At 34.9% G+C, this 27,346-nt stretch overlaps 1 protein-coding gene across 2 annotated transcripts; it reads left to right on the top strand.

Annotated features, from left to right (window-relative positions):
• Nucleotides 1–1,148: 1,148 nt before the first annotated feature.
• LOC110107701 (zinc finger CCCH domain-containing protein 9-like) lies at nucleotides 1,149–10,804 on the top strand. 2 transcript variants are annotated; one of them, XM_028697942.1, is made up of 3 exons: nucleotides 1,149–1,373; nucleotides 9,251–10,030; nucleotides 10,135–10,804. In XM_028697942.1, the coding sequence occupies exons 1-3, from the start codon at nucleotides 1,329–1,331 to the stop codon at nucleotides 10,453–10,455; spliced, it is 1,146 nt and encodes a 381-aa protein (XP_028553775.1). In that variant the 5' UTR covers nucleotides 1,149–1,328; the 3' UTR covers nucleotides 10,456–10,804. The 2 variants fall into 2 exon arrangements, with proteins under 2 accessions (XP_028553775.1, XP_020693698.1); XM_020838039.2 differs by lacking the exon at nucleotides 1,149–1,373 and adding an exon at nucleotides 8,226–8,793.
• The last annotated feature ends 16,542 nt before the right edge of the window (nucleotides 10,805–27,346 follow it).

Consider the following 27,346-nt stretch of genomic DNA (forward strand, 5'->3'; position numbering starts at 1 on the left):
AGTTTGCAAGTAAACCTAAGGTAATACTTGAGTTTGCAAGCAAACAAATCACTACTTGGAGGAAAACAACAAGAATATAGCAAAATTTGTGCAAAATTAGCCCCAAAATGATAAATTGTAATAAACAAAACAAAACACAACACACACGAAAGCAAGATACAAGTTATCCCCAATTTGAGAGCAGGATAGTCTCTCAAAAATCTCTAGATATGAGAGTCTAGAGCCCAAGCACCAAGAAGCCCTAATTCTCAATTAATCAAAACAAAACTCCTCTTTAATCCCCTTATACACTTTAATACAAACACTTTCCTAATCTAATTTTCCTCCCAAATCTCTAGCCGCCCCCCTCTCCCTTGAACAATTTTGAATTTACTTATGATGGGTGGGGCCTATCATGTTCGGCACGCAAGGGGGGATAGTCCACCTCTTGTAAACCCGCTGGATCGGTCAGCAGATCGATTCCAACTGAACCAGCGTAACAACACACTGATTAACTTTTGTTAGATGTCATATGATGAACTTATTCTTACGAGGTAATATACTTGTAAAAATTTTCTCTTGTTAATCATGTTGACTATATGCAAGTTAAGCATCTTTTAAGAGTTTTATCAAGTGAATTAGTTGAGTACTACTATCTTGATTCTTTGAATATCAATGCAATCCTCAGTGCAAAAAAGGAATTAGCTACTCATAGAGATCTCATTTTCTAATAAAAGGAAGAGTTCACTTGTTCATAGAAATATTTCATCAATGTTTGTCAGCATATATGAAGCCATGTTTATTTGTAAACTTATTTCTATTTTCATTGCCCTTAAAGATCTGTTGTTGTCTTGTGCCTATGATGAATATAAGGCAATGCAAAGCAGCATACATAATGATTCATCCAATTATTTATTTTTTCGTTATTCTAAGTTGATAAAATTAGAATGTAGATATTTGACATATAGTATTTTTAAAATAAGTTACATATAGTCATTTGTTCTTGGAAGATAATATATGAGCTGAATTCCTCTCTTACATATCATTACATGTGCTAAAATTGTTCCAGTGAGATGATATATGAATTCAATTTTTTCTTTACATACAAGTATATATTATAAAATTATTTTTGTAAGATGTCACATACATTGAAATTATTTCTTGCAAAGTTATCTGCATTTTGAAATTGCTTCAATAATTTGATTTGACGTATATTTTTCACATATTTAGTCACATGTGAATTCATAGTAGATTTTATATTTTCATACATGATATTCTGACACCTCTTTCTCTCTTCGCATTTTTGGAGATAGAGCCAAGGAGCTTCAGTCGCCCCCTGTTTCTTTTGAATGGGGGCGCTACGGCTGGAACCCCTGGACATAGGCTTCGGTGAGGTAAGGTTTTCTTAAAAAATAAAAAATTAGAAGACTTTAGGGCCCCTAGATCTCTTTGTTGAGCTATTCCCCCAGTCGTAAGTCCTTAAGTAACATGTTGTATTTAAATTACCTTTTCTTTCTTTAATCCCAAAACCCTTCGATGTGATTTGTTTAGAATCATGTGTATGTATAAGGGTTAGAGACATTGATTACAGAATAAATTTTAACTTTAGTGTCATTTAAGGACAATAATTAAGAATGAGTCTTAGAGAGCTTAGACAAATTTTAGGATTCACACATACATCCTTTAAAGATGAAATATCAAACTTAGATAACATTTTTTTTTAATTTGAAAACTTAAATATTTGATAACAACTCAAATAAATTTATAAATATATCAAACCTTTTTCAATCAACCCCTACCAACACAGACAATCATTGAAAGATAAAAAATTAAACCTAAATTTCATTAATTCTTAATTAATGTACTAATTATTCCTTAATTGAATATTAACTAAATGAATTCATTAAAAATAGAACAAAATATAGAGACATGAAATTGATTCAAATTAAAACAAATAAAGATTAGATAATCCCAATTTCAATTTAAAATAAAATATCTTAATTAAACTTTAATTTTAAATTTATTAAATAATTAAATTCATTTATAGTCAATTAAATACAATAAAAATACTTCAAACTATATTAAAAATTGAATAAAATCTAGAGATGAATAAGTCAACTTTAGATGAAACTTTTTGAATGAAATTTAATTAAAATTCATTAATTATTAATTAAAATTAATTTAAGTAGATTTGAGAAATTATCTAAAAATTCTAACTAATTCAATAAAAATTCCAATAATTCAACAATCAACTCAAATTATAAATAACTTTAACTTAATCATCAAATTCAATAATGAAACAATTCAATTAAAAATCTTCTACCCTTTAACTGTAAGAACCATTTTGCTCCCAGGTTCGTCCGGGACGAAGTCGGATCGTCCGGGACGATCAGTACAGGTTGTGCAGAAAAGCATGTTTGGCTGAATGGTTCGTCTGGACGAAATGGGGATCGTCTAGATGAAAAATTTCCAGAGCCCAGTCGTCTGAGGACGATAATTAATTTTCATCTGGACGAAATTGTCCTGAGCATGAATCGTCCAGAACGAAGTTGCGATCTTCCGGGACGATCAGTCTGGATATAAATAAAAATGAGATATTTTGAAGAGAGAGAAAAGCCCAGGAGAGAGAAAAACGAAGGAAAAAGAAGGAAAAGTGATTTTTGGGCGACTCCGGTCTGTTTTCGTCCGTTGTGACAGTTCAGGAAATTGCTGTACGCAAGGTAAGACACATTCCGCCTTTCTCAATTTTCAGAATGGTGAATTTTGAACGAATATTCTGTCCGGATTTCTGTTTTCGTTAGCGAATTTCGTCCGTATTTTCCGATTGATTCAATTTTTACCACGTAACTTTTGATATGTTTCTGAGGTGCCGAGTGCGCACATTTTGATTATTTTCTGGAAAGTTTTAACCAGGTAATTTTGATTCCGCAGTGTTTTCTTTCGACTGCTATTTTTGATGATGTCTAAAAATGTTGTGGCAGTAGAATAAAAGTTTTGTATTATTGCTGTGAATGTTCTGTGGTAATTTGGTAAATTCTGATTCTGTCAATTTTGTGTAAATTCCGTATACTGTCGTTATGCTGCCAGATTTTCGTACAATTTTCTGAAATTGTCCGGATTTCTTCTGAAATGATATGATATGCTTGTGTGCTATAAAAAGGGAGTTATAAGGGGTTAGGATCCTGTGAGATTCTGTCTGTGTCAGGGAAAATCTGAAATGAGCTCTGAAATCTGAAAACAAGTTATGTTCCGGATCCGATGATATCTGGTGCTATAAGCACATCTATTCTGGTGCCATGAGCGCAAAGGGAGGCATAAGGGTCCAGAATCCGAGAGATTATGTCAGTGTCTGGGAAGGGAGGCATAAGGGGCCAGAATCCGTTGAGATTCTGTCAGTGTCAGGGAATCTGTTCTATCTTTTGATTTGTTCTGAAATGATATGGATTCCGATTTTCGTATGATATAATTTGATCTGATATGTATGATAATGATTCTGATACAATTCTGACGCGCTTCTGTTCTGTTTCTGATCTAATTTTGATTTTGATACGATTCAATGTTGATTTTCCGTACGATTCTGTCTGTTCTGATATGAATGCTGATCTGATATGATTTAATCTGATTTCTGATTTTTGGTACGTTCTGTCAGTTCTGATGTGATGTATTTCTGTTCGGTTGATTTGTACGATTCTGATTCTGGTCTGATTTGATATAAGATTATGTTCTGATTTCTATTCAGATTTCTGTCTGATGTGTTTGATGTGGACTCTGAGGATTTTGATTGGAGGTTTGTTGTCTTGCTGAGCTGTTGTAGCTCATCCTTGTTTTCTGCGTGGTTTTCAGGTTCTGGGAAGGGGAAGGAAGTCCACGAATAGGAGTTCAGAGTCTGATTCCGTATAGGTATCTTTTGTACTTTTGATTTTTGTAAAGTCATGGCTTTTCTATTCTGTCTTTCTTTATGTCTGAAAGCCATGATCTGTATTTGTATATGATTCACTTTTGGATGAATGAAAAGATAGAAGATCTGGTCCGCTGCATCGGATTTTTTTAGTAGCTCTGTGTGTCTGTGGTTATGTAAAATTGGAATAAAGTTCTGAAACAAATTCCAAAGCCAGATCCTGGAATCAGTTCAGTCGCTTTTGTTCTGTTGGTCGCGATCCGATGCGAGCGGGATCCGTCTCGGTCGGGTTGGGTCGTGACATTAACCATCAACCAATTAAATTAACTCGACTAATAATTATTACTACTCGATAACCCATGCTTACAAGACTATTAGCTTAGCCCCAAGGAATTTGAAATAAACTTCATGACCTTGGTGAGAAATAAAAGGTGGTAATCATTTAAAACTTAAAACACACCCTAAAATTAACTTTAAAACTACTAATACTTAAACTCAAACTTAAATCCCTTAAGTTTTTCAATCAATCAAAATATAAGACAACTTTAACCAATTACCTAATATTGGACATATCTGAACCACACGGCCTGCTATACACACTTGGATTGGTTTGTTAGGACACGAACTCTAGCTTTAGGTTAGGCTGGTGTCTCTTTTTGTTTCCGAGGTATGTTAATTTGAATGCAAAATGAGTGTTGATTGATTATTGCTTACTATTTTGGATTCATGTGATAATCATTTTTAATGCTTATGGTGGCATCCTATGTTAGATAACATAAATATAGGTTCACTATCCACAGACATGTACACTTCCTTTTTATCAGGATAGGATTAGGTCCCCAGCCACTTGGCCTACAAGATCTCCTTGAATGAGGTAACCCATGGTTGCTAACAAGGATCCTTTGGTCGGCACTTGACTAAGTAGGCTAAGGACATCAACGAACCTGGGAGAATGGAAAACCATGGGATCTTGACCGGGGACATCATACCCACGTGGTAGGTTTGTCTACCCTCACTTCTTGGGCATTCTCCTGATCTGGTGGTCGAGAATATAAGTCCCAACTTTCTAATAAAATGTTAGTTCGAACATAAATATTTCTCTAAAATATTAAAGCCCAACACTTAGCTTAGGTTGGGGTACTTCTAAATTATTTTGAAATCTCTAAGTGCATCCTACCTTCTCCTCAGTTTACTCCAAAAATAAGTGTTCAAAATTCAATCCAATCCCAATTGAAATTCCAAATTCACCACCTTGATATCATTCCTAGAAAATCTTTAAAATAACTTTTATGTCGTTATTTTATTTGAGAGTATTCATAGGAGACTCTGGTCTTATACGATGTAATTAACTACGAGGGCTTGAGCTCATAGGAAACCACATCAATTTTTCAAAATTAATATTTCTTTTGGGGAAACAAATTTATAATGATTGTTATCATCATAATTATATGATGGATAATGGATGACATTCTCTTTCTTCCAAGAGATTTATCATGTGCTAACATCAATTCGAATATGAAAGTAATGATCATCTCCTCTTGATTATCATGGTTCGATTTTGGATTGAATCCCATTTTGACCCTCCCAGAGTCATATGTAGTTCTCCTTTAAATCAGACTACGATAGCTAAGAGAAATTTATGATTCTGGATCTGAACACATTAAGAGATTTTATCTCTGCCTTTTGAGGCGGTTTATCATCTCTAATGGTCTGTTTGACTTCAAAATTAAAATTTAAACTTAGTTCCAAATTTCCCAAAAGAAACTTTTAAAACTTAAAATAGTTCTCTTGGAAAAATTTAATCAATGACAATCATTATTGTCATGCCCGAATATTACTAAACAATGATATCTTTTTCCTGATGGGAGTTATATCATTTGTTCACAAGGTTTTGGGCATAAGATCATGATTATCCACTTAGAATATCGAGGTTAGAAATTAGACCGAATTCCATTTTGATCTTCTGAGGTCATATGTGGTTCTCTTTAGAATCAAATCATGATATTCAAGGTAGGATTTGTAATCTTAGATTTAAACCCCATTTTGGAGGTTTAATTCCACTTCATGAAGTGGTATGACTCTTAATTGAATGTTTGGTCTCAAGATTCAAATTTAAAGTCAATTTTAAAAGTCCCTACAGAAAATTGTTGATTTTCAAAATATGCTTTCAAAATTCCTCCAACAGAGAGCCGATATCCTCAATGGTTAATCATATGTATGATATAATCTGCCCCTCATTGCCCACTTGCAAAGAGCGCGAAGGCCTGCGATCATTTTATCCTTTGGGATGGTGTGGTCATACCCTCTGCGCTCTATCCCCTGCAGAGTTGTGTTCCTTTCGAAGGTCCACACCATGTTATTTTAAAAAAGAAAATATGATGTTGCTAAGATGAATTCTTGAAGCCATGATACTTATTATGCTGCAATGTTGTCTGCGTTTCCCCCACAACGCTTGTAAACAGAGAACTCGATGTTGTAATATTAGATTAGAACTCCTTGGTGGTATTTAAAGAAGTGTTGCAATGTTTTTTAGTCGGACGTCATGGTATTGTTGACTACTTAGAATTTATTGGCATTTTTTTTTTTTTTTTATGCACAAAAATAACTAAAATAAAATATTTTCACTAAAAATAATATGCAATTTACACTTATTAGGTAAAATTAAAAATTTTCTTGCATCTTCTTTAACCCAACTTTCTAAAGCATGAAACTATTTTATCAATAGTGGAAGTAGGAGACTCCTAAATCTTTAACATATCAGGTGGCCGATTTGAGGTAGAGGATGGACATAGTGACTGATTTCTTTGAAGAAAGTAGGGCTCCAAAGACCATCACATAGATACACAATAAAAATAGTACCATTACCAAGCCAAATTTATTGAAGTGTTAGTAAGTATGTTTAGGAAGAGCCCCTTTGTGAAGACTCTGAACTAGCAATATTTCCCTATTGCTCCAAAATATCAATCATTTATGTGAACCCAACCTGATGATGTTGTTGATGATGATTAGTGTTGTGGATCTGTTTTCATGGTTTATGATTTTGATGATAGCAAACACTCTTATTTCTTTATGACGACCTTATTTACTAACATTTCAGGTCCACACGATCAAACTGCAATTTGGAACCAGCTCAAGATTGTGTAGACTAGGTCTGAGTCAGTTTGTACACTTTTTCTTTTCTTGAGTCTATTGTATTTGGTGTGGCTTCTGATGATTTGTAACTTAGAAGATTTTCTGTTGTTCCCTAAAGATTTCTATTTTTGGTAACATCGTCCGGGACGATATTTATATCATCCTAGACGATCTGTTCAAAAGTAGAAACCCTAATTAGGGCATCCTCATTAAAGCAACCGTCATTATGCAAAACACATCGTCCTAGACGATTTTGTACTTCCAGGACGATAAGCTCAATTCAAAAAGAATCTGCCGCCAGATCTATTTAGGAAATACTTATTTTTGGACATCGTCCAGGTGGATCATCCAGGACTATAAAATATCATCCAAGATGATCCATGACAATTTTTCAAAAATTTCTCTAGAATTTAAGGAAAGCAATTATGACTTGATTGCAGGATCAAATCTTTTGGAAGGACCTGAATGATAGTAGTATTCCTCCTTCATTTATTAATATTTTGAAGGAGGAATTTATTTGTTCATAATTGCTTTAATAAAATTTGCTTCTTAAAAGATATTTAAATGAAAAGGTGAGTATATTAAAAAATTAGTATTGGTTGAAACTTATACAAATGCATCCTGATACTTAAAATCAAATATATAGGACAAGATAAGTAAACTAGTACATAAGAATTTTCAATTTAACTACAAGCACCATAAATTCCTAAATTATCTTACTTATTTTCAAATTCAGAAATCAATTTCATATTTACATTTATAGCGGGTATATTTAAAACAAGTAATAAAAAGGGTAACTAATTGGGATAATTTTTAAGACATTTTAAATTAGATTTATAACTTTAATATTTCCCAATTATTTATAGATTGAGATGTATTTTCTTATATTTTAGTAATTTTAAATTATTATTTTTTTTTACTTTGACTATTAAGTTTATCAACCAGTCATTTTATCATTGCTAGAGGATGAGAAAAAGTTTAAGTTGGGAAAAATTTATTAATTGTAAATTATGAACTGCTTATTATATTAAAATGTCGTAAAAGTATGTTATTTTAGTTGTATTTATATAATAATTATTCACGAAACGGAAAAAATCTAAGTGCTTAATAACATGTCATAGCACAATCAAATAAAGCATCTTATTGGTATGATCGTCAACGCCCCGGCTTCTAAATTCAGTCACCGTAGTAGCATCAAGGTCAACGCCACAGTGCATCATAATGTCGCTATGCCAAAAATTAACACCGCAACACTAGAGTCTTAGAAACTTAAGCACGGGAGCACCTAACATTCCAACACCTCAGCGTTGAGCCTTGCAAAGGGTAATGTTCTTGATGATAAAGACAATTATAATAGTCACAATGGGAAAGAGGTTCGCATGTTCTTAATGATATAGCAAAAATGCCGCGAAAGCCTACACTACATGTTTCTATGGTCCTGAAGGGGCAAAATGGTAAACTCGCAGAGGATTCAGCTACGCCAGGTATGATTGTACCAGCACAAAAATGTTGCGGTGATTCCTTTTGGACGTCGCCTACCAATTCGTCAGAATATCGCCATCGGTTTCGATACTACTCTCTACTTCTTACAGTGCAATTTTGTCCGAGCTAATCTATAAATAGCCCATCTCTCCGTTCATTTGGTTTCTCGTATCTTTCTACTTCCCTCCTTCCCCCAGTTTTTCTCTTTCTCTCTTGTCTCCAGTTCTTATTATTACGTTCTGTCCAGTCTCTAGGCTTTTAATGCTCTATCGATCAGTTCTGCTTTACGGCTAAAAACTCTGGTGAGGGAACTTCGTATTCTTATTTTAAATTGTCGTTTGAGGTTCTAGAGAACAGAACTGCTGCTATGTTCTTTTTGCCGATCGATTAAAATGTTAAACCGTATGCGGCCACAGATTTCATCTTCTTTTTTGTTGAGATCATTCAGAGTATTAATTAATTTTTGGTTCCTTGAACAAATCTAAGATCACGATTAGCAGAAATGATCTGGGCTTTACCTTTTATTCAGATTGAGTTGGATCGATCTTCGTTTTATTTAAGAAGTTAGAAGGTCAATTTTCTGAAAATTTCTCCGTTTTAAGATTCACTTTATGGGTTCATCCTTTCGTGATATTCTTCATTGGGTTCATCCTTTCGTGATTTTGCTGTTTTACGCAAGTGATCGATAGCCTTGGAATTGAGATTAAAATGAAATTAGTTCATAAGCCTTAGTTCGTGATTAATTTTCATCTTTTCCAGATTTTACAGACTTCTTCTCTTACCCAATCGACAACGAAAATGAATCATGAGCTCGTTTCTTCATCCAATGTCGATCGTATCGCGGCATCCTCCGTCTCGCCAATGCTATTCGTACCCCCTGATCACCGGATACCTTCTCCTCCGTACCTGACCACTGAACGCGATTTCACCAGGTTATCCCCGCAGATTTCCAACCCAATGGTCAGCCAATTTGCTATATCTCCCCCGATCCAATGCTCAGGCAAGACACCCATCACACAGTCTTCTTCCCCAGTTTCATTTGAAGATAAAGATCCTGTGGCCATTGAGAACCGCCTCTACCTCTCCCAACTCGCGCTTCAAAATCAGCAGATCAAAGACCGCTATGCGTTATGCTTCTCTAAACTCCAAGACGCCATGAACGAGGCGGAGAACATTAGTAAGAAGAACATCGATCTCCGTCGTGCCAATGACGTGCTCTGCCAGCGGTTGGGCCTCTACTTCGAGAAGCATAAATCCAGGAATCCGATGAATAGTGACTGCCCTCCAATGTCGCGCCTTGATGGCAACTTTCGGCACCTCTCTTTGACAGAACCGCCGGATGAAGCAAGCCCACCGAGCGTGTTCGGGTTCCAGGACAATCGACACGGTAGAAAATTTCCTGCAGTCGATGAAAAATCACTCACGCTGCCAAAGTGTATCTCGATCCGTTCCACCAGGCATCTTAAGATTCACCAGATGGGAGGTACCAGCTCCGAATCCAACCGCAACATCAGACACCGTCCCACCACCCCTATGATGGTAGGAGCGCGTGCGCCATCAGCCCTTTACTAGCCCCTTTTCATGCTAAAAGTTTTCTATATACATGTATTTGGTTAAAGCAGTTGTTTGTTGACATATGGCAGAAACAGAAAGTGTGTTTGGGAGGGGCCGAGAACAAAGATGGGGGAGAAGCAGAGGATGCCGTGGAACTCGACGTGTGTAACCTGAGATTGTTCAAGTCTAAGCTGTGTAAAAACTGGCAGAAAAACGGTGAATGTCCGTACGGCCAGCAATGCCATTTCACACATGGAATCGGGGAACTGCGCCCAGTCATCCGCCACCCGCGCTACAAGACCGAGCTCTGCCGCATGATCCTGGCCGGAGACACCTGTCCCTACGGCCACCGCTGCCACTTCCGCCACTCCATCTATAACGACAAAAATGAAAAGCCAAATTTCAAATAAATGTTTCTCTTGCCATAACAGAACCTATAGTCACCGTTCCGGATTAGTATATACATATATAGGGGGAGAGAGAGAGAGAGAGAGAGAGAGAGAGAGAGAGAGAGAGAGAGAGAAAGGGTTATCTAGGATTTATCTGTAATTTTAGATGCATATCTTGGTATATGGTTAGTTAGTAAGTAATAATGATGAAGATGCATTGTTTGATGCAGCTGAGGAAGGGTTGGGTAAGTGATGTCTTTCCTGGATTCTATTTTCCTTTCTTCGCTTGATCAGACTTCATTTTTGAGACTTATTCCGAAGTTCCTCGAAGACATTTTAGTTGATTTGTTCTGTTATTTGTTTACTTACAGCAAGGTTTCATTTGTAAATATTAGAAATGGCTTTGCTAGTTTACTGGAGTGGGTCGTGGAGGAAGAGTGAGGTGGCGGATATTGCATCTTCTTTTTGTAATTTTATTGTTCTTTTGCTTTTCTATCAGGCACTTTTATAACATGATTTGGGCAAATATTTTTTTAATTTTTCATAACATAATTATTTGGCCTTGCAGTTATTGAAAAGACCTGGAGAACTCTTGAAAAGACCTGGAGAACATATATTATAGTAGTATAGTATAATACACCATATAGTATATACAACAATATTAGTAGTAGTACCATATTATAGTATAATATATTATAGTATAGTAGTAATATCGTATAATATAGTTTAGCATAGTAGTGTAGTATAATATAGTATAGTATATAATAAAGTATAGTATAGTAGTATTATAGTATAGTATAATAGTATAGTATAGTGTACTAGTAAGGCTTTCATTTGTCTGATTTTTTTCTCTCTAGATTTCATTCTTGTAAGAGAAGCTTTGAGATATGGTGGGGGTAACCATCAGTCACCCTCTCACCACCGCAGGAGGAGAGGCATAGGGAGGATGCTAGACATGGGAGCAGTTCTGAGGAAAGTGAAGGTTGAGAGATGGGTGTCCGTGATGTTGTTAGATCGGGTGAGAAGGAATTCTTGTTTTGTGGCTCGAGGAAGTGGAGGAATGAAAATACTGAAGGTTTGAAGCTCTCTTCATTAAATTCTCCATCCATAGGGGAGACTTATTCAGGTTCCTTGTCTCTTGGAGATAGGAATTTGGATGATGTTGAAATGGAAAGAAACGAGAAGAATGGGGTAGATCATGGTAAACCGGAATTGGTGACAGATTAAGGACCAAGGGGGATGGAAGTGATCTTGGATTCTTAAGATCATAAATAAAATTTGAATTTCTTAGAGGTTGCGGCGGATCTTACAGAAATTTTCATCAGGAAATTTTGGTTGGAAAGGATGTTTTAAATTATTTTGAAAGAACGGGCCACGAAGGAGAAGATCAAATGGAGATATTGTGTTCCAAGAGGTCGGATTCTATGTAGAAAGCTGTAGAGATTGATAAATTACAAGATCATAGAATTAAGGTGGAGAGGATAAAGGAAATTAAGGTTAGTAATTCTTCTGAATTTTCATCTTTGAACAATTATTTTGGCAATGTAAGGAAGGGGAATGGAATGATTTATTTTGGTTCTAGATTGAAAGAGAAGAGGAGTTTGAGAAATAACATTGAATCTAGTAGGGTGTGGGTGAAACTGAAATATGTCTCGTTAGTCTTAAAGAAGACAACATAAAATTGGTTTGAAACAGTTGAGTCAGGAAAAAGTATTCTTATTGGGGGCCCTTGGTTTGTTGCCGGACAAATTATTGGTGTGGACAAATGGGTGTCGGGTCTTATTAATAATTCTCTGAAATGACTATCATGCAAGCTCATGGGTAAGGTTCTCTTATGCCAGAGTTTGTGTCCAAATTGACCTCGATAAACAACTACCGAAATGGATATGGGCTGAAGGAATTGAAGGGAGGTTTTTTCAACATATTGAATATGAGGGGATTCCTACTCTCTGTTCTAAATGTGGGAAGATCAGTCATAAAATGGAAGTATGCATGGAGCCATGCATGAAGGTGGCAGGAGTTGGTTCAACTGGAAAGTAAAATATGATAAAAATAACTCATAATGCTGATAAGAGTAATGCTTTTTGACAGAGTAACAATGTTCCTTCTTTTGATCAAGTGAGAAGTATGAATCAAGCTAATAACAACGAGAAGGATGATGAGGATTATGGGAACTGCACTATGGTGACCAAGCATAAAGGAAGGAATAATAGAGCTGGGAATGTGCAGAACAAGAATTTAAAGGCTGTTTGAAGGGAAGTTTCAAAGGATGGCTCTAATGAGGTGGTGAGTGATAATGGTGAAACTTTGAAAGAGTTGGTTAAACCTGTTGAATCCAGAATGAAAATGATGCACAAGTATTTGAGGACAAGAAGGAACAGGTTATTTTGTGCAAAACAAAAATTATTGATATAAAAAATAAAATAATGGTGAATGCAAACAAAACACCTTCTTAGTCACTTATTCACAAAGCTTTGGCTATTCCTGAAAAACAAGGTTAGTAGAGCTGGAGTTTCAAAATTAAAGTGGAAGAATGGAAGAATAACTATTGTGTTAATAGCAAAACAATTGGTTAGTCTTAGATCTTGTGAATTTTTGCCTTGGTTCAGATTTTGTAAAGAAAAGGTGGTGGTTGGCAATGATTTTGTTAACAGCTCTTGTAATGGTGAGGTTGATGAATCGAACCACGAGGGCGCATCCCCTTTGGTGAAATTGATAGGGGGGCTCGCAAGAAGTCTGCGAGTAACTACTTAAAGCATATTGTTGGAGAGTATAATGTGAATTTCATTAGTTTATTGGAAACTAAAGTTGAAATTTTTTGTAGGAGTGAAATTTATAAGTTGATTGGTAAAGATTGGAATTTTGACTACCAACCATCTACTGGGAAGGCTGGTGGGATTCTTTTAATGTGGAAAGAAAAATTTGTATCATTTTAGAAAAAAATTACAAAATTATCAATACATAATGGGTAAGATCCATAATTCTAGTGGAATTATATGGGAGATTGCTATTGTTTATGCAAGCAATGATAGGAAGACTAGAAGATCTTTATGGGAGGATATTTCCATGAACCGTAATGTTGAGATGTCTCTTATGATTTGTGGTGATTATAATTGTATTCCTTCCCAAGAATAGAAAAAGAAGGTAAGCCTTTTAAATACTCTTTGGCAGTTAGTGAAATGGATGCCTCTATAAATGATTTGGTGGATCCTAGTTTTGTTGGGACTGCAATTACTTGAACTAACAATAAAGAGGGCTTAAGAAAAAATTGATGCAAACTTGATAGATTTTTGGTCAGCTCGAAGTTTCTATATTTGTTTTAAGATATGCAGGTCATGCATCTTAACAAAGTAGCATTAGACAATTGCCCAAGTCTTTGCAACCTTGTTTGTGGCACTAGGAGATTCTTAGCTTGGATAAAATTTAAAAGAAATTTGTCTTTCATACCCAGCTTTGTGGAAGTTGGTTCTTGACAAGTTGGGTGCTAAAGACTTGGGTACAAAAGCGTGTAAACTGTAGAAAAATGCAAGAGGACTTAAATGCTCTTTTATTTTGGAACAAAAATAAGTATAGAGAGCTTGGGCAGGTAAAAAATGATCTTGAGAGGGATAGTTCCAAGTTGCAACAATTAGAATGTGTTCGAGATGGGTAGTCTGATAGCCAAGCTAAATAATTGAAGCATAAAGTGTAATTGTTAAATAGTACTTTGGATAAATTATTGACCTGGTGGAAGAAAAGAACAAAGGTCAGATGGATAGAAGAAGGAGACGGGAACACTCATCATTTTCATTCGGTGGCATCTGCTCGTAAGAGGATGAATTAGATTAGGGAATTGAAGGTCTAAAAAATTATCACTGATTTTTATAAGATTAAATGGAGAAGAAAGGATATATGTATTCATTATTGGCCATTATTGAATGCTCACAAGGAGATTGTTAGTCAGTTTGGGGATTTAATGGATAAAGATGTTTCTAAGGAAGAAATTTGGGAGGTTGTTAAAGCCTTTGGTTGATTTAGAGCACCAAGAAAGGATGGAATCACAACTTCATTTCTTAAAAGCTTTTGGAGTATTGTAGGAAAGCAAGTAACATATGTCTATTTGAAAATCTTTCTGACTGGTTGTGTAATTGATGAGTGGAATGAAATGGTGGTTGTTTTAATACCTAAAGTGGCACAGCCTGATCATCCATCATAATTAAGACCAATCAGTTTATGTTAAACAATTTACAAGATTGTTGCTAAAATAATTGTTAATAGACTCAAAATGTTTCTTCCTAGGATAATAGCTGAGCAAGCTGCATTTGTTCCTAGAAGATCAATTTCGATTCATTGCCTTCTTGACAAAGAAGTGATTAACAACTTCAAGATCTCAATGTCTAAGAGGGTAATAATGGCTTTGAAGATTGACATGGAACAAACATATGATAAGATGAGCTTGGAAACTTTGGAGCTGGTTCTTTGGAGAATGGACTTCCCTACTCGGTTTAGGGGTAGGTGATGTATTGTATTAGAAGTCCTAGATTTTCTTTGCTCATAAATGGCTAGCTTTCTAAATGGATTGTTGTTGAGTGTGGATTAAGGCAGGGGTGTCCACTATCACCATACCTATTCATACTTTGCTCTGAGCTATTGTCCCCGGCTTTCTAGCAAAGAGACTAGATCATGCGTGTTCCAACTTCTATTTGGGGGACCTAATGTCTCCCATATATTTTATGCTGATGATATTATTATTTTCGCAGGATTATCTAAAGTTGAGATTTAGCATGTGGTTCATACATTGCAATAATATTATTCGTGGTAGGAATAGAACATTAATCAGAAAAAAATCTGCATTGATTTTTAGCAAGGGTACTCCTGAATGGAAGAAGAAGATATTTGCTAAAATGATAGGCCTCAGAAAGGTTGATGAATTTGATTATTTTGGGATTAAGTTGTCTTTAAAGAGGATGGGCAAATCAGACTACAATCTTGTAATCCAGAAGATGAAATTTGCTTTTACGGCTTGGGGAAATAAGCAATTGTTCTTGGCTAGTAGACTTACTTTGATTAATGATTCTTTGATCCATTCCTTGATGTATGTTATAACACACTCCCTTATTCCAAAGGTCATTCTTTTGGTGGTAGAGAAGATTGCAATGTCTTTTTTATGGGACAAGGGAATGGATAAGAGAGGCTTACGCTATGCTACTTAGAAATTGGTATGTAAACCCCTTAAAGGCCATTCTTTTGGAGGTAGAGAAGATTGCAATAACTTTTTTATGGGACAAGGGAATGGATAAGGTAAGATTGCAAGATCTTTTTTATTCCAAAGAGCATTCTTTTGAAAGTATGAACTTTTATATTCCTAATAGACAAACAAACAACTTTCTTAGGGACATCTTCCTAAACTTCTTCTAGAAAAGGGAGATACCTGTTCTTCCCGCATTTATGGATCAAAAGGACTCCAAGTGGGAATAGCCTGCCATAAATTTTCTTTCTTCTTTTTTTATAATCATTCACATTTAGCGTGATTATTTCTAGTAGGTTGGTTTAAACCTAGTTTAAGCTAACTTTAGAGCAAACCAAACAACCATTAACAAAAAAGATTAAATACATGAGTAAATTAAAAGATAAATATTTGTAAAAATGATTTTCCGTTCATATTTTAGTTTTTCAGGGAAATCGTTTCATTTATATGGTTTAAAAGTATGATAGTGCTCGCTCATTATGAATGGAATTGAGTTTAATTTTTAAATAATACGCAACTAAGTTTTAGGTCATCATTACTACTTATCACACCTTTTCACGTTGATATACTGAGCATGATATGGTGGCTAAAATTGGAACTTTAATTTTCATATTAAATTATCTCGATAAAGTGAAAGGAAACTTAATCAAAGGCTAAGCCAATAATCCAACTTCAGCCCTCCTACTTAGATATGTTAGTTATTAATTAGTTTCCCTAAGGTTTTAATTTAATGTTAATGTAGCAATTCATAGCAATATTGGCTTTTCCCAAATTCTAGCAATATGTGTTAATTAATTTAAAATGAGTATTAAATTTAATTTTATGCTTAATATTTTTATTCTAATAATTATACTAACCTAATAACCTAAGCTATAGTAATAATTAACCTAAACGTATTACTTGTTATCGTCATGCATCTTAATTACCACTTGGAGAAAAAAAAAAAGAGAAAATAAATAGGTGGGGAGAGGTTGACGGTGCAGAAAATAGAAAAGAAAAGAAAAGTCTTAAGTGAAGGAAAGAAAGCAAGAAGAGAAGTACTGAATATTTGAAAGTTAAAGTTAGGTAATTTTATTTTATTTTTTTGAAAATTGCAAAATGCATTAGTAAAAAAGAACTAGTTACGAACTACAAATAAGGATCACTTTCCTTCTTCAGTAAACTAGATAAGGAAGAAGGTACTGAAGAAGGAATGCAATCAAAAGACGAATTATCAAAAAATAAATCATTCTCAATAGCCAAAGTAGCACAAAAATCAGCTACTTTGTTACAATTTCTATGAACATGATGAAATATAACCTGGTTGAAGTCGTTTAGGAAGAAGAAATCCAAGTCCTCCCGATTATTAGCGGTCCAAACATCTTTATTCAAAGAATTTTGAATGTATTTTATAATGTTGTAATTGTCACCTTCGATTATAATACCTTTGCTCTCTAACATCCAATTTTGAATGTATTTTCGGATCATCAAGATAGCTTCCATTTCAAGTTGTGCCACATCCCAGTGAACTCTTTTCTCCCTGAACATAAGCAAAAGCCTGCCCTTAAAATCTCGACAGACACCACCAATTCCTGCATTGTTAGTTTCCAATAAAGATGCATCTATATTGATCTTAATCCAATCTAGAGGTGGAGGGTGCCATTTCAATTGAGACTCCCTAGAGAGATTGGTACCCCAGCTATCTAGCATTGGATTAGCTTTTGTCATAGAAATAGATAATATATTCACTGCAATCATGGAGCTGCCAAGAGTTTGCTTGCCATGAACTTTCCTGTTTCTTTCCTTCCAGCATTCATAAACCGCACAGCAATACACGCTAACAATGCTAGAGCAGATATACGATTGCTTTCTCAGTTCCAATAAGCATTCATCTAAAGAAGAAAAAACTGGGATAAAAAAGCCCCAGTTTTGAAGCTTCAGTAAAATCTCCTTGAGGTACTTGCAATGGACCGTGATATGCTCTATGTTCTCCACATTCTAATAAGCAAATTCAATTTCTCCTGTGAAAGACCCGAGCTATCTCCTTCCTCCATTTGAAGTTCCAGAACCTCTTTCTTCAATTGTTCCTTTAGCACATTTAACTCCTTGCATTTGTTTTTGTTCCAAAAGTATAAGGATTTAAGGGTTCTTCTTAATTTTCTTTGGAGAATTTCAGCATTATTCCCATAATCATGTTTCTTCCAGATAATTTGGACAATCTTCCAAGCAACAGTGGTCAGAAGCAACCCGTGGAAGATGTCGAACCAAGGCCATAGGACTTTTTTGCAAAGCAGCTGAATTCATCAAACATCTGTCAAGTCTCTCCCAAATTCTGGAAGCACCCTCCTTGTTGTTACACCAAGTAAATCTTGGTCCAACAAAATCAATTTCATGAAAATCATTATTCACCATATAAGATTTCATTTCTTTAGGCCCTTTGGTAGATTGAAACCTCTTACCACCCCTCTTATCTTCTTTAGATAGAATACAATTGAAATCACCTCCAATGATTGAAGGTATATCATCAAGCATACACCTTTCCAAAGTTTCCCAAAGCAATCTTCTGGTATGAACGTCTCTGCCTCCGTATACAGTTGCTACTCTCCAATTGTCCATTTCAGTGCTAGAAATAATTCCCACAAAAGTTTGTGAGTTGTTCTCAATTACCTCAAACTATACAATATTCTTATCCCAAAGAATTAGGATACCACCCGAAACTCCTTTAGTAGGATGATGAAAGAAATCTGAGTTCCTGCCAATCAGCATATCCACATTTTTCCTCTCAATATTAGTCATCTTGGTTTCAATTAGTCCAACAAAAAAGGCACCATTTTCTTTTACTATCTCTTTAAGATATAGGGAGGCTTCACGCTTCTTTGCCCCCCTACAGTTCCAGAAAATGAATGAAGACATTAATGATGGAGAGGGGAAGAGTTCCCCGCCTTTTTTTCCAGCTCTGCTATCCCCTTTCCTCTTTCTATGAGTTACCTCAACAGGACCCAAAGATCTAATCTCCTTATAGAGATTAAGTTTATCAGAATTTGAAATTTGATCTCCTGAACTTCGACATCTATCAATTCTAGATGACTTGTCTGCATTTGAAATTATTTCAGCATCATTTTCTGTGGAATTTCTTTCCTCTGTTTCAGTAACTTCAGCAATTTCTCCCTCCTCTTGTTCTTCAAGCAGCACTTGAAATTTATTATTACCATATACAATAGCAATTTTAACCTCCATATTAGAATCTAGCTTTCCTGATAGATTATCAGCATGATCCTTCCCAGCAGCAACTTGATTCTCCTGGCTTTCTTCATTCTGTTTCCGGTACTCATTATCCACAGATAGTTTTTCAAGATTATCACTAACAACTTGATTCTTCTCTATGGTTTCATTTTGTTTCCAGTCATTCTTCATTACAGGTCTATAGACCTGTTGCTTCCCTCCGTTAACTCCCACATTACTATTGTTATACCTTCTAAAACGCCTGTTTTTGAATTTGGCATGGATCCATGAACCGTATTCATCACTATCTTCATATGGCTTCAAGTTTTGTACATCTTCCTTAAGGCCTTCCTTAACAGTCTGAGACATCGGTTGTTCAGCAACTTTGATAGAATTAAGCTCCGGACAAGTGTTCTTGCTGTGTCCAATAATACCACAATGGTAGCATAGAGAAGTCATCTTCTCGTATTCTACCTTTTGATAAATTCTTCCTTGAATTCCTTCTATCCACACACCTTTAGGCAATTTCTTATCAAGATTAATACGCACACAGACACGTGCATATTCTCTCTTTCCCCATCTAAGAGAATTCCCATCAAGGAACAACAGTGTTCCAATAACTGAAGCAATTCGGGCTATATTTTCCTCATCCCAACAGCTTTGAGGCAAGAATGGAAATCTAATCCATACAGGTGATGTCAAACCTTTCAACGACTCCGGCGAGAAGGAGGTGGACCATTTATCAATCCCAATAATATGGTTGCCAATATACCAAGGTCCTCCGCTCAAAACTTCTTCCATAGATTCAGCATTACTGAAAGAGCACAGAATCCAGTCTAGCCCAAGTGTTGTTAAATGGAATTTCCCATATCTACTCCATTGTCTTCGTAATTCCAGGATGCAAACATAGAAGGGAACATCTTTCCCTAGGACTTGTATTACCATAGATTTTTCAAGGATCTGTGTGTTAGCAGTTTCCCGATCTACGTTCATCTTCACCGCCAAACCATCCTCTATCATCTGAGTATTTTCCATCTTGTAATCCAGTTTTATGTGCTGCATTTTCCCCCAGGCAGATACGAAGCTGTTTTTAAGGATAGGTTTTTCTAAAGTTTCTGAACTACCATTAATATTCAGATTTCTTCCTTCAACCTTATTATTCAGATTCTTGTTTATCACATTCTGATTGCTTTCATCATAAAATCCCGAGAATTTACTACTTCTCAAAATAATATCTGAAGCAGAAACTTCACCATCAACAGAAATCTCAGATTCAATTTCAGGTAGAGAAGGCAAAATCGGGTTCTTGCCCTTCCCTTCAGTATAAACTTCTTTCCGACCGAAAGATTCATCCCTCTCCCGTATAACCAGATTCGAACTCTTCTTGACCAGAGACACAGAACGTAATCCAACATTCTTATGCGCAATCCCACCAGCAAGAGGCTGCCGGCGGTCCGGATTCCCCATCCATAGGCAGCGTGGATTTCCCGCCAAACAGAAAATTCAATGTGCGATCTATATAGGTAATTTATTTTAGGAATGCATTTTTAGGAATAAAAAAAATGAGATTGATTGTGATCTTCTTTTCTGATTTTGTTTTCTAAATTTTTAGAAAAAAAAAATCTTATATGATTCAATTTTTTAAATTTTAGGAAAGAGTTAAGTAATTTAGTTATTTTTTTTAACTGAATATATGGAGTGTAATTTTAGTAATAATAAATCTAATGGGAGGATTATGACTTTGGGCATTCAAGTCATTAATAAGTGTACACATTTTATATATCTTGGGTCTATTATTTAGAGTGGTGGTGAAATATATGTGGATATTATTAGAAGAATTCAAGTTGGATGGTTGAAGTGGATGAATGCTTTGGGCTTGTTGTGTGATAAGAAAGTCTCCCTCAAACTTTAGGAAAATTTTTATAAGATGGTGGTGAGACCTGAAATGCTTTATGATGCAGAATGTTGGCCATTAAAAGAGAAATATAATATTAAGTTAAGTACTGTAGAGATGACGATGCTCATGTTGATGAGTTGCTTTACTCTTAGATATGCAATATGAAATGAAAATGTACGTGAAAATGTTGGAGTAGCTATAGTGGAAGATAATAGATAGAGCCGCCTTAAATGGTTTTGTTACATAAATTGATGGCCTTCCGATGACTTGATTAGGAAAGTAGATATATTATATTTGGCTTATGTTAAGAAAGGCGGAGATAGACCTAAAAAGACTTGGTTGGAAAATATTATAAATGATATTTTTTTATTAGATTTAAATAAGAATTTGATTCTTAACATGACAAAATAAAAAAAAAAAGGATTCATGTAGCTGACCCCATGGGATAAATGCTTGCGGAGATAGACCTCCCATGTGGCAGATCCTCAAACAAAGTTTCTCAAGCAAGTTCCATCTAATCTCAGGGCTTTTTAGAATCTTTTAATTATGTGTTCAATTTCAATGTCAATAAAGATAGTGAAATTATATTATTACACTATTTTCTTGGTCATCCTGGTTTTGTGTATCTTGCAAAATTAATTTTATTATTTATCAATAAAAGTGCATGATCTTTTCATTGTGAAACTTGTTAGATTGCAAATTATTCTCGAATAGTTTATCCTCACATTTCGTACAAACTATCTTTTCTTTGATTCATAATGATATATAGGGTCCCTCAAGGATAAAAAATATTTCTGGCACTTGATGGTTTGTGATATATGTTGATGATTATACACTGTTAACTTGGGTTTTCCTTATGAAAAAAAAGCTTAAGGTCTAACAAATTTTCAAACCATTAATTTTATAGGTCAAAATCAATTCAACTCTAGAATTCAGTTACTCACGTCAGACAGTACTGAGGAATACTTCAGTAGTAATCTCAATAAGTATTTTTCAGAACCATGGAATTATCCACATAAATTCTTATGTTGATACCCCCCAACAAAATGGGGTGGTTGAATGCATGAATAGACATCTCGTGGATGTTACCCCATGCCTTATACTTTACCTAATTTTCTAAATTATTTTTGGGGGAAATTATTCTTACAGCTACCTATTTGATCAATTGTATGCCATTTAGTGTCCTTAATTTTCAATCTCTTCATCAAATTCTTTTGGAAAATTTTTCTCACATTCATGCAACTTCATCCATTTATCACTCAAGGTATTTGGTTGCATGATATTTCTTTATGTGTATCTTCAACATCATAGAAAATTTGATCCTATAAATGATTAGTGTATCTTTCTATGGTACTCTCTATCTCAAAAAGGGTACAAATATTATTCTCCAACCAACAAAAAATTTACACCACCATGAATATCTATTTCTTTGAACACGTGTTCTTCTATCCTAAATATCATGTTCAGGGGCAGAGCATTAATAAACATTAAGTTTGGGAGTTCTTTTTTGAGTATGTGCCCTTTGCCCACTTGGAGTCATCTAGTTCTTCTCTACCCATGCTTGTGCCCAAAGATAATATACAATACTTGTCCACACTCATGCTTGTTCATTCACTAGTCCAATCCACAAATGTTTCTAATCTCATGCCTACTCAATTTGTGGCTTCACAACTTGCTAATGGTAATTTTCAAGTCTACATCAGGAGGAGAAAAATATAAGTACTAGAGCACAAATCACAACCAGCATGTATCCAAGGTATTGACATAATTTCAAGTCCACCTCAAGAAAGTGTATGTACAAAGGCTGGAGATGTGCCAATTCTCAATGTTGAAAACTCTACCACGTTGATTATATTGATGAAGGGCGTTTCATCAAATTGAGAATTATGTTTCTTATAAAGGGTTATCATGATCTTATAAAGCATTTACTTCTTCTCTTGATGACATTCAAGATCCCACCATAATACAAGAGGCATTACAAAATTAAGAGTTGAAGAAGGCAGCACAAGATGAGATTAATGTACTTGAGAAAAGTGAAACATGGACTATTACTTATTTATCAACTAGGAAAATGTTGCGGATCTATGGTTTATGATTTTGATGATAGTAAGTATTTCTTATTTCTTTACGATTGCCTTATGTACTGACATTTCAGGACCACACGATCAAACTGTAATTTGGAACCAGCTCAAGATTGGGTAAACTTAGATTGAGTCAGTTTGTACACCTTTTTTCATTTCTTGAGTCTATTGTATTAGGTGTGGCACCTGATGATTTGTAACTTGGTAGATTTTATCTTGTTCCCTAAAGATTTCTATTTTTGGTAATATCGTCCGGGACGATATTTATATCGTCTTGGACGATCTATCCAAAATCAAAAACCCTAATTAGGGCATCCTCATTAAGGCAGCCATCATAAACTGATCGGCCTGGACGATATGTTCAATTAAGAAAGAATCAGCCGCCATGATCAGATTAGGCATTCTGTATTTTAGGAAATCGGCCAGGACGATATTCACATCGTCCAGGACGATCTAACTCAATTATGTCTAAATTGATCTGGTATCTTTGGAAAGTATTAATGGCTGATTGATACGATCATATATTCTGGGACGATCATAGGATCGACCAAGACCATGGCCTGGACGATTTACATCGGCCTGCATCTATCTAGGGCGATGATCAGGATGATTGAAATGGTTTTAAACTAATCATCCAGGATGATCATGCGATCGGCCAGGACGATGTAACCAATATTCTTCTGATCATCCCAAATCGTCCCGAGCTAATGAGCTTAATTTGTACTGATCATACATGACGATATGCCTATCGTCCTAGACGATAATGTCGGCAACTTGAATTAATAAGCTCGTTTTAAGAGCTTCCATTTAAGCTATGTCATGGCAATTTTGTAAGGGTCTTTTGGCAGCCATTGGAGCTTCATTCTTATGGGGGAAACTTGAAGAGAGAGCTTGAATGGGAGTGAGGAACGTGTGAAGTCTGAGAGAGGGAGAAGATCCTGTGAGGGGGGACTCAAGGGAGTGTGGAGGGGGATTCCACACGGTTGCTCCGGCAGGCTTGCACCTTAATACCGTCGGATTCAAGGCTTGTCTCAAGAGAAGTTCACCAAAGAAGAAGTTCTCTTTGGTGTCAAAGGACCCGGCGACTCCGCCTCACCGGGGAAGGTGGAAGTGATTTTGTAAGGGCTTCTCTACCTAGCTATGGGGGCTAAAGGAGAGACACTTATTTAGTGCAATACTTGGAGGGTGCCTCCAAGGCGTGGACGTAGGTCAAGGTTTGACCGAACCACTATAAATATGGTGTGTTCTTTCTTATTGCTTTCTCATTTTAATTTTCACATTTGGTTTTTCTATGTGGTGATATTGGTTTTAGTTTGTGCTTTAAGATTCTTCTTTACCAATTCACCTCTTTCTTATTTAGCATTGGGCCAGTTCATAAGGGGCCTAACATCCCTAACAAACTTTCAAGTGGTATCAGAGCAGATTCATAAAATAAGTTTTTAAAAGCTTTTGAATTTTCGATCCATGGCTAACTTTTCTAATCATAAAATTGCAGAAGGATATTCAATCACTAGACCACCTTTATTTGAAAATATTATATTTGATTTTTGGAAAATTCGCATGTCTACTTTCTTGCAATCAATTGATTTTCACATGTGGCATATGATTTTAACAGGTTATTCATCACCGTTACATATTGCTAATGGAGTTAAAACTGATATTCCTTTTAATCAATAGAACAGTGAAGAGCAACTTAATGTTTAATTGAATGCGAAATCTTTAAATTGCTTTTTTTGTGCTTTAAATTCTGATGATTTTGTGTTAGTATCCACGTGCACTACGGGTAAGAAAGTTTGGGATAAACTACACACCATATACGAAGGCACTAGTGAAATCAAGCAATCCAAGTTGAATATGTTAATGCATGATTTTGAACTGTTTTCCATGAAGCCTTTTGAAACAACCTTAGACATGTATACCATGTTCATTCAAATTGTACCATCATTGCATGCTTTAGGAAAAGAATTTTCAAATTTTAAAAAAATTAAAAAAATTATTCATTGTTTACTTGAAAAATTCAATGTTAAAGTTGTTGCTATTTATGAATCAAAAGATTTGAATGAATATTTTATTGATAATATGATTGGCTCACTCATTGCCTACGAGCAAGGTTTGGGTCAAAGACTTTTAGATGCATGTGAAATGATTATTCTAAAAGCTGAAGATACGAAAAGAGTAAGCTTAGTTGGTGACGATAGCAATGACTTTTCAAGCAAATCACAAAGCTCACCAAAGCATAAGCAAAAGTGGAAAAAAGTAAAAAATGGTAAGGATGTTCATAGTTCTTCTAACGTTATTTATTTTCGATGTAGGAAACCTGTACATATGAAAAATGAGTGCCCTAATTTAAGAATTCTTCCTACAAAAGAAAAGAGTAAGCCGAAACTAAATTTAAACTGAGGAAATAATGAAAAGCAAAAAATCTCATGGGCAGATCTGGTTTCTGAAGCATCGGACCAAGAAAGAGATAAAGGTTAAAAACCCTATTTGTATTTTTGTGTTGTGTTTTTTTTTCAGTGTTTATTTTATTTTATTTTATTTCATTTTTATTTTGTTTTTGTTTGTTTTTGTTTCATTTTTTTTTCTCTGATCAACACACACATTCACTTTTCTAAAAATAAAAAATCTACTTCATATTTAGTTTTTCTTTGAAATCTTTGGTAAGTTGTGATTGACTTCTCTAAAAACTTTCAAAGGAAGGAAACTTATGTTTTTGACTCTTAATCTCTATTTCCTAGAAAATGTTATTCTACTTTTGATTTTAAATCTTTTTCATCTTTTAAATTATTTTTTGAAATAAATTTTTTTATTATCTCCTTACATTTTATTTATCGCATAGAAATATTTTTGCAAATTGTTGAATCTAACTCATAGTTTTCTTAATCAAGAAATTCGCTTTGCCAATAGGATGGGTTTGCTTTTTTTTTTTAAGAAAGGTAGCATATTAAAAAATATTGATCAATGATGCCAAAAATAAAAGATGCGCAGTGCGCGAACGAATTGTCAAGTGCGCGAACGAATTGTCAAGAAGCATAAAATAAGCCCACAAAGTTTATTGCTTACCATTATTGTATTTCTTAAAAGCTTAAGAAAATCCTTGATACTTTCGATACTTGAGTTTGAAAATCTTGATTCTTAATTCAACAATTTGCGCATTAATCTTCTATTAGATATATTTTATGGAAGGAATTTTTAAAAATAATTATTTCTTTCTCTAATTTATTCTATGATTTAGATATTAAATTAAAAAGTTTTTTAGCCTTTTTTAAATAACTTGAGTTTGGATTATCAAATTCTGAATTTCTAACCTTTTCTGGGCTATGCGTTGTCAATCCAATTCTACTAAAATTTTGATTAAAACCAAGAGGTAACTTTCACATTTTAAGAATATTTATTTTTTTACTAGATCAGGGAACATTTTTGTCTTTTGTTCGTTATGTTTTTTGTTTGTGCCTCCACTTTTTTTGATAATGTCAAAGGGGGAGAACGTATTGTTGAATTTGTATCTTTTTTTTCTTTTTAAAAAATTTAAAAACAACAAAAATTTTATCTCCCCTACTTTTTTAAAATGTGTTACTCTAGTAAGGGGGAGATTAAAAAAAAGTTTTTTCTGAAAATTCAAATTACAATATTTATCATCATCAAAAAGGGGGAGGTTGTTGCGGATTTATGGTTTATGATTTTGATGATAGCAAATATTTCTTATTTCTCTACAATTGCCTTATGTATTGACATTTCAGGACCACGATCAGACTGCAATTTGGAACCAGCTCAAGATTGGGTAGACTAGGATTGAGTCAGTTTGTACACTTTTTTTCTTTCTTGAGTCTATTGTATTTGTTGTGGCACCTAATGATTTGTAACTTGGTAGATTTTCTCTTGTTCCCTAAAGATTTTTATTTTTGGTAACATCGTCCGGGACGATATTTATATCGTCCTGGATGATCTGTCCAAAATCAAAAACCCTAATTAGGCCATCCTCATTAAGGCAACCATCATAAACTGATTGGCCTGGACGATATGTTCAATTAAGAAAGAATCAGTCGCCATGATCAGATTAAGCATTCTGTATTTTAGGAAATCGGCCATGACAATATTCACATCATCTAGGACGATCTAACTCAATTATGCCTAAATTGATCTTGTATCTTTGGAAAGTATTAATGGCTGATTGATACGATCAAATCATCCGGGATGATCATAGGATTGGCCAGGACCATGGCCTGGACGATTTACATTGGCCAGCATCTATCCAGGGCAATGATCAGGACGATTGAAATGGTTTTAAACTAATCGTCCAGGACGATCGTGCGATCGGCCAGGACGATGTAACCAAATTTCTTCTGATCGTCCCAAATCGTCCCGGGCTGATGAGCTTAATTTGTACTGATCATACAGAACGATATCCCTATCGTCCTGGACGATAATGTCGGCAACTTGCATTAATGAGCTCGTTTTGAGAGCTTCTATTTAAGCTATGTCATGGCAATTTTGTAAGGGTCTTTT

The sequence above is a fragment of the Dendrobium catenatum genome, unplaced genomic scaffold (genome assembly GCF_001605985.2).
Source record: "Dendrobium catenatum unplaced genomic scaffold, ASM160598v2 fragScaff_scaffold_1022, whole genome shotgun sequence".
NCBI classification, from domain to species: Eukaryota; Viridiplantae; Streptophyta; class Magnoliopsida; order Asparagales; family Orchidaceae; genus Dendrobium; species Dendrobium catenatum.

Bases quoted from the DNA above. Each gene is read 5' to 3' on its own strand.
- LOC110107701 (XM_028697942.1), top strand. From the start codon at position 1,329: ATGGGGGCGCTACGGCTGGAACCCCTGGACATAGGCTTCGGTGAG. The intron at 1,374-9,250 runs GTAAGGTTTTCT...CATCTTTTCCAG, and splicing joins TGGACATAGGCTTCGGTGAG to ATTTTACAGACTTCTTCTCT. The intron at 10,031-10,134 runs GTAGGAGCGCGT...GACATATGGCAG, and splicing joins GTCCCACCACCCCTATGATG to AAACAGAAAGTGTGTTTGGG.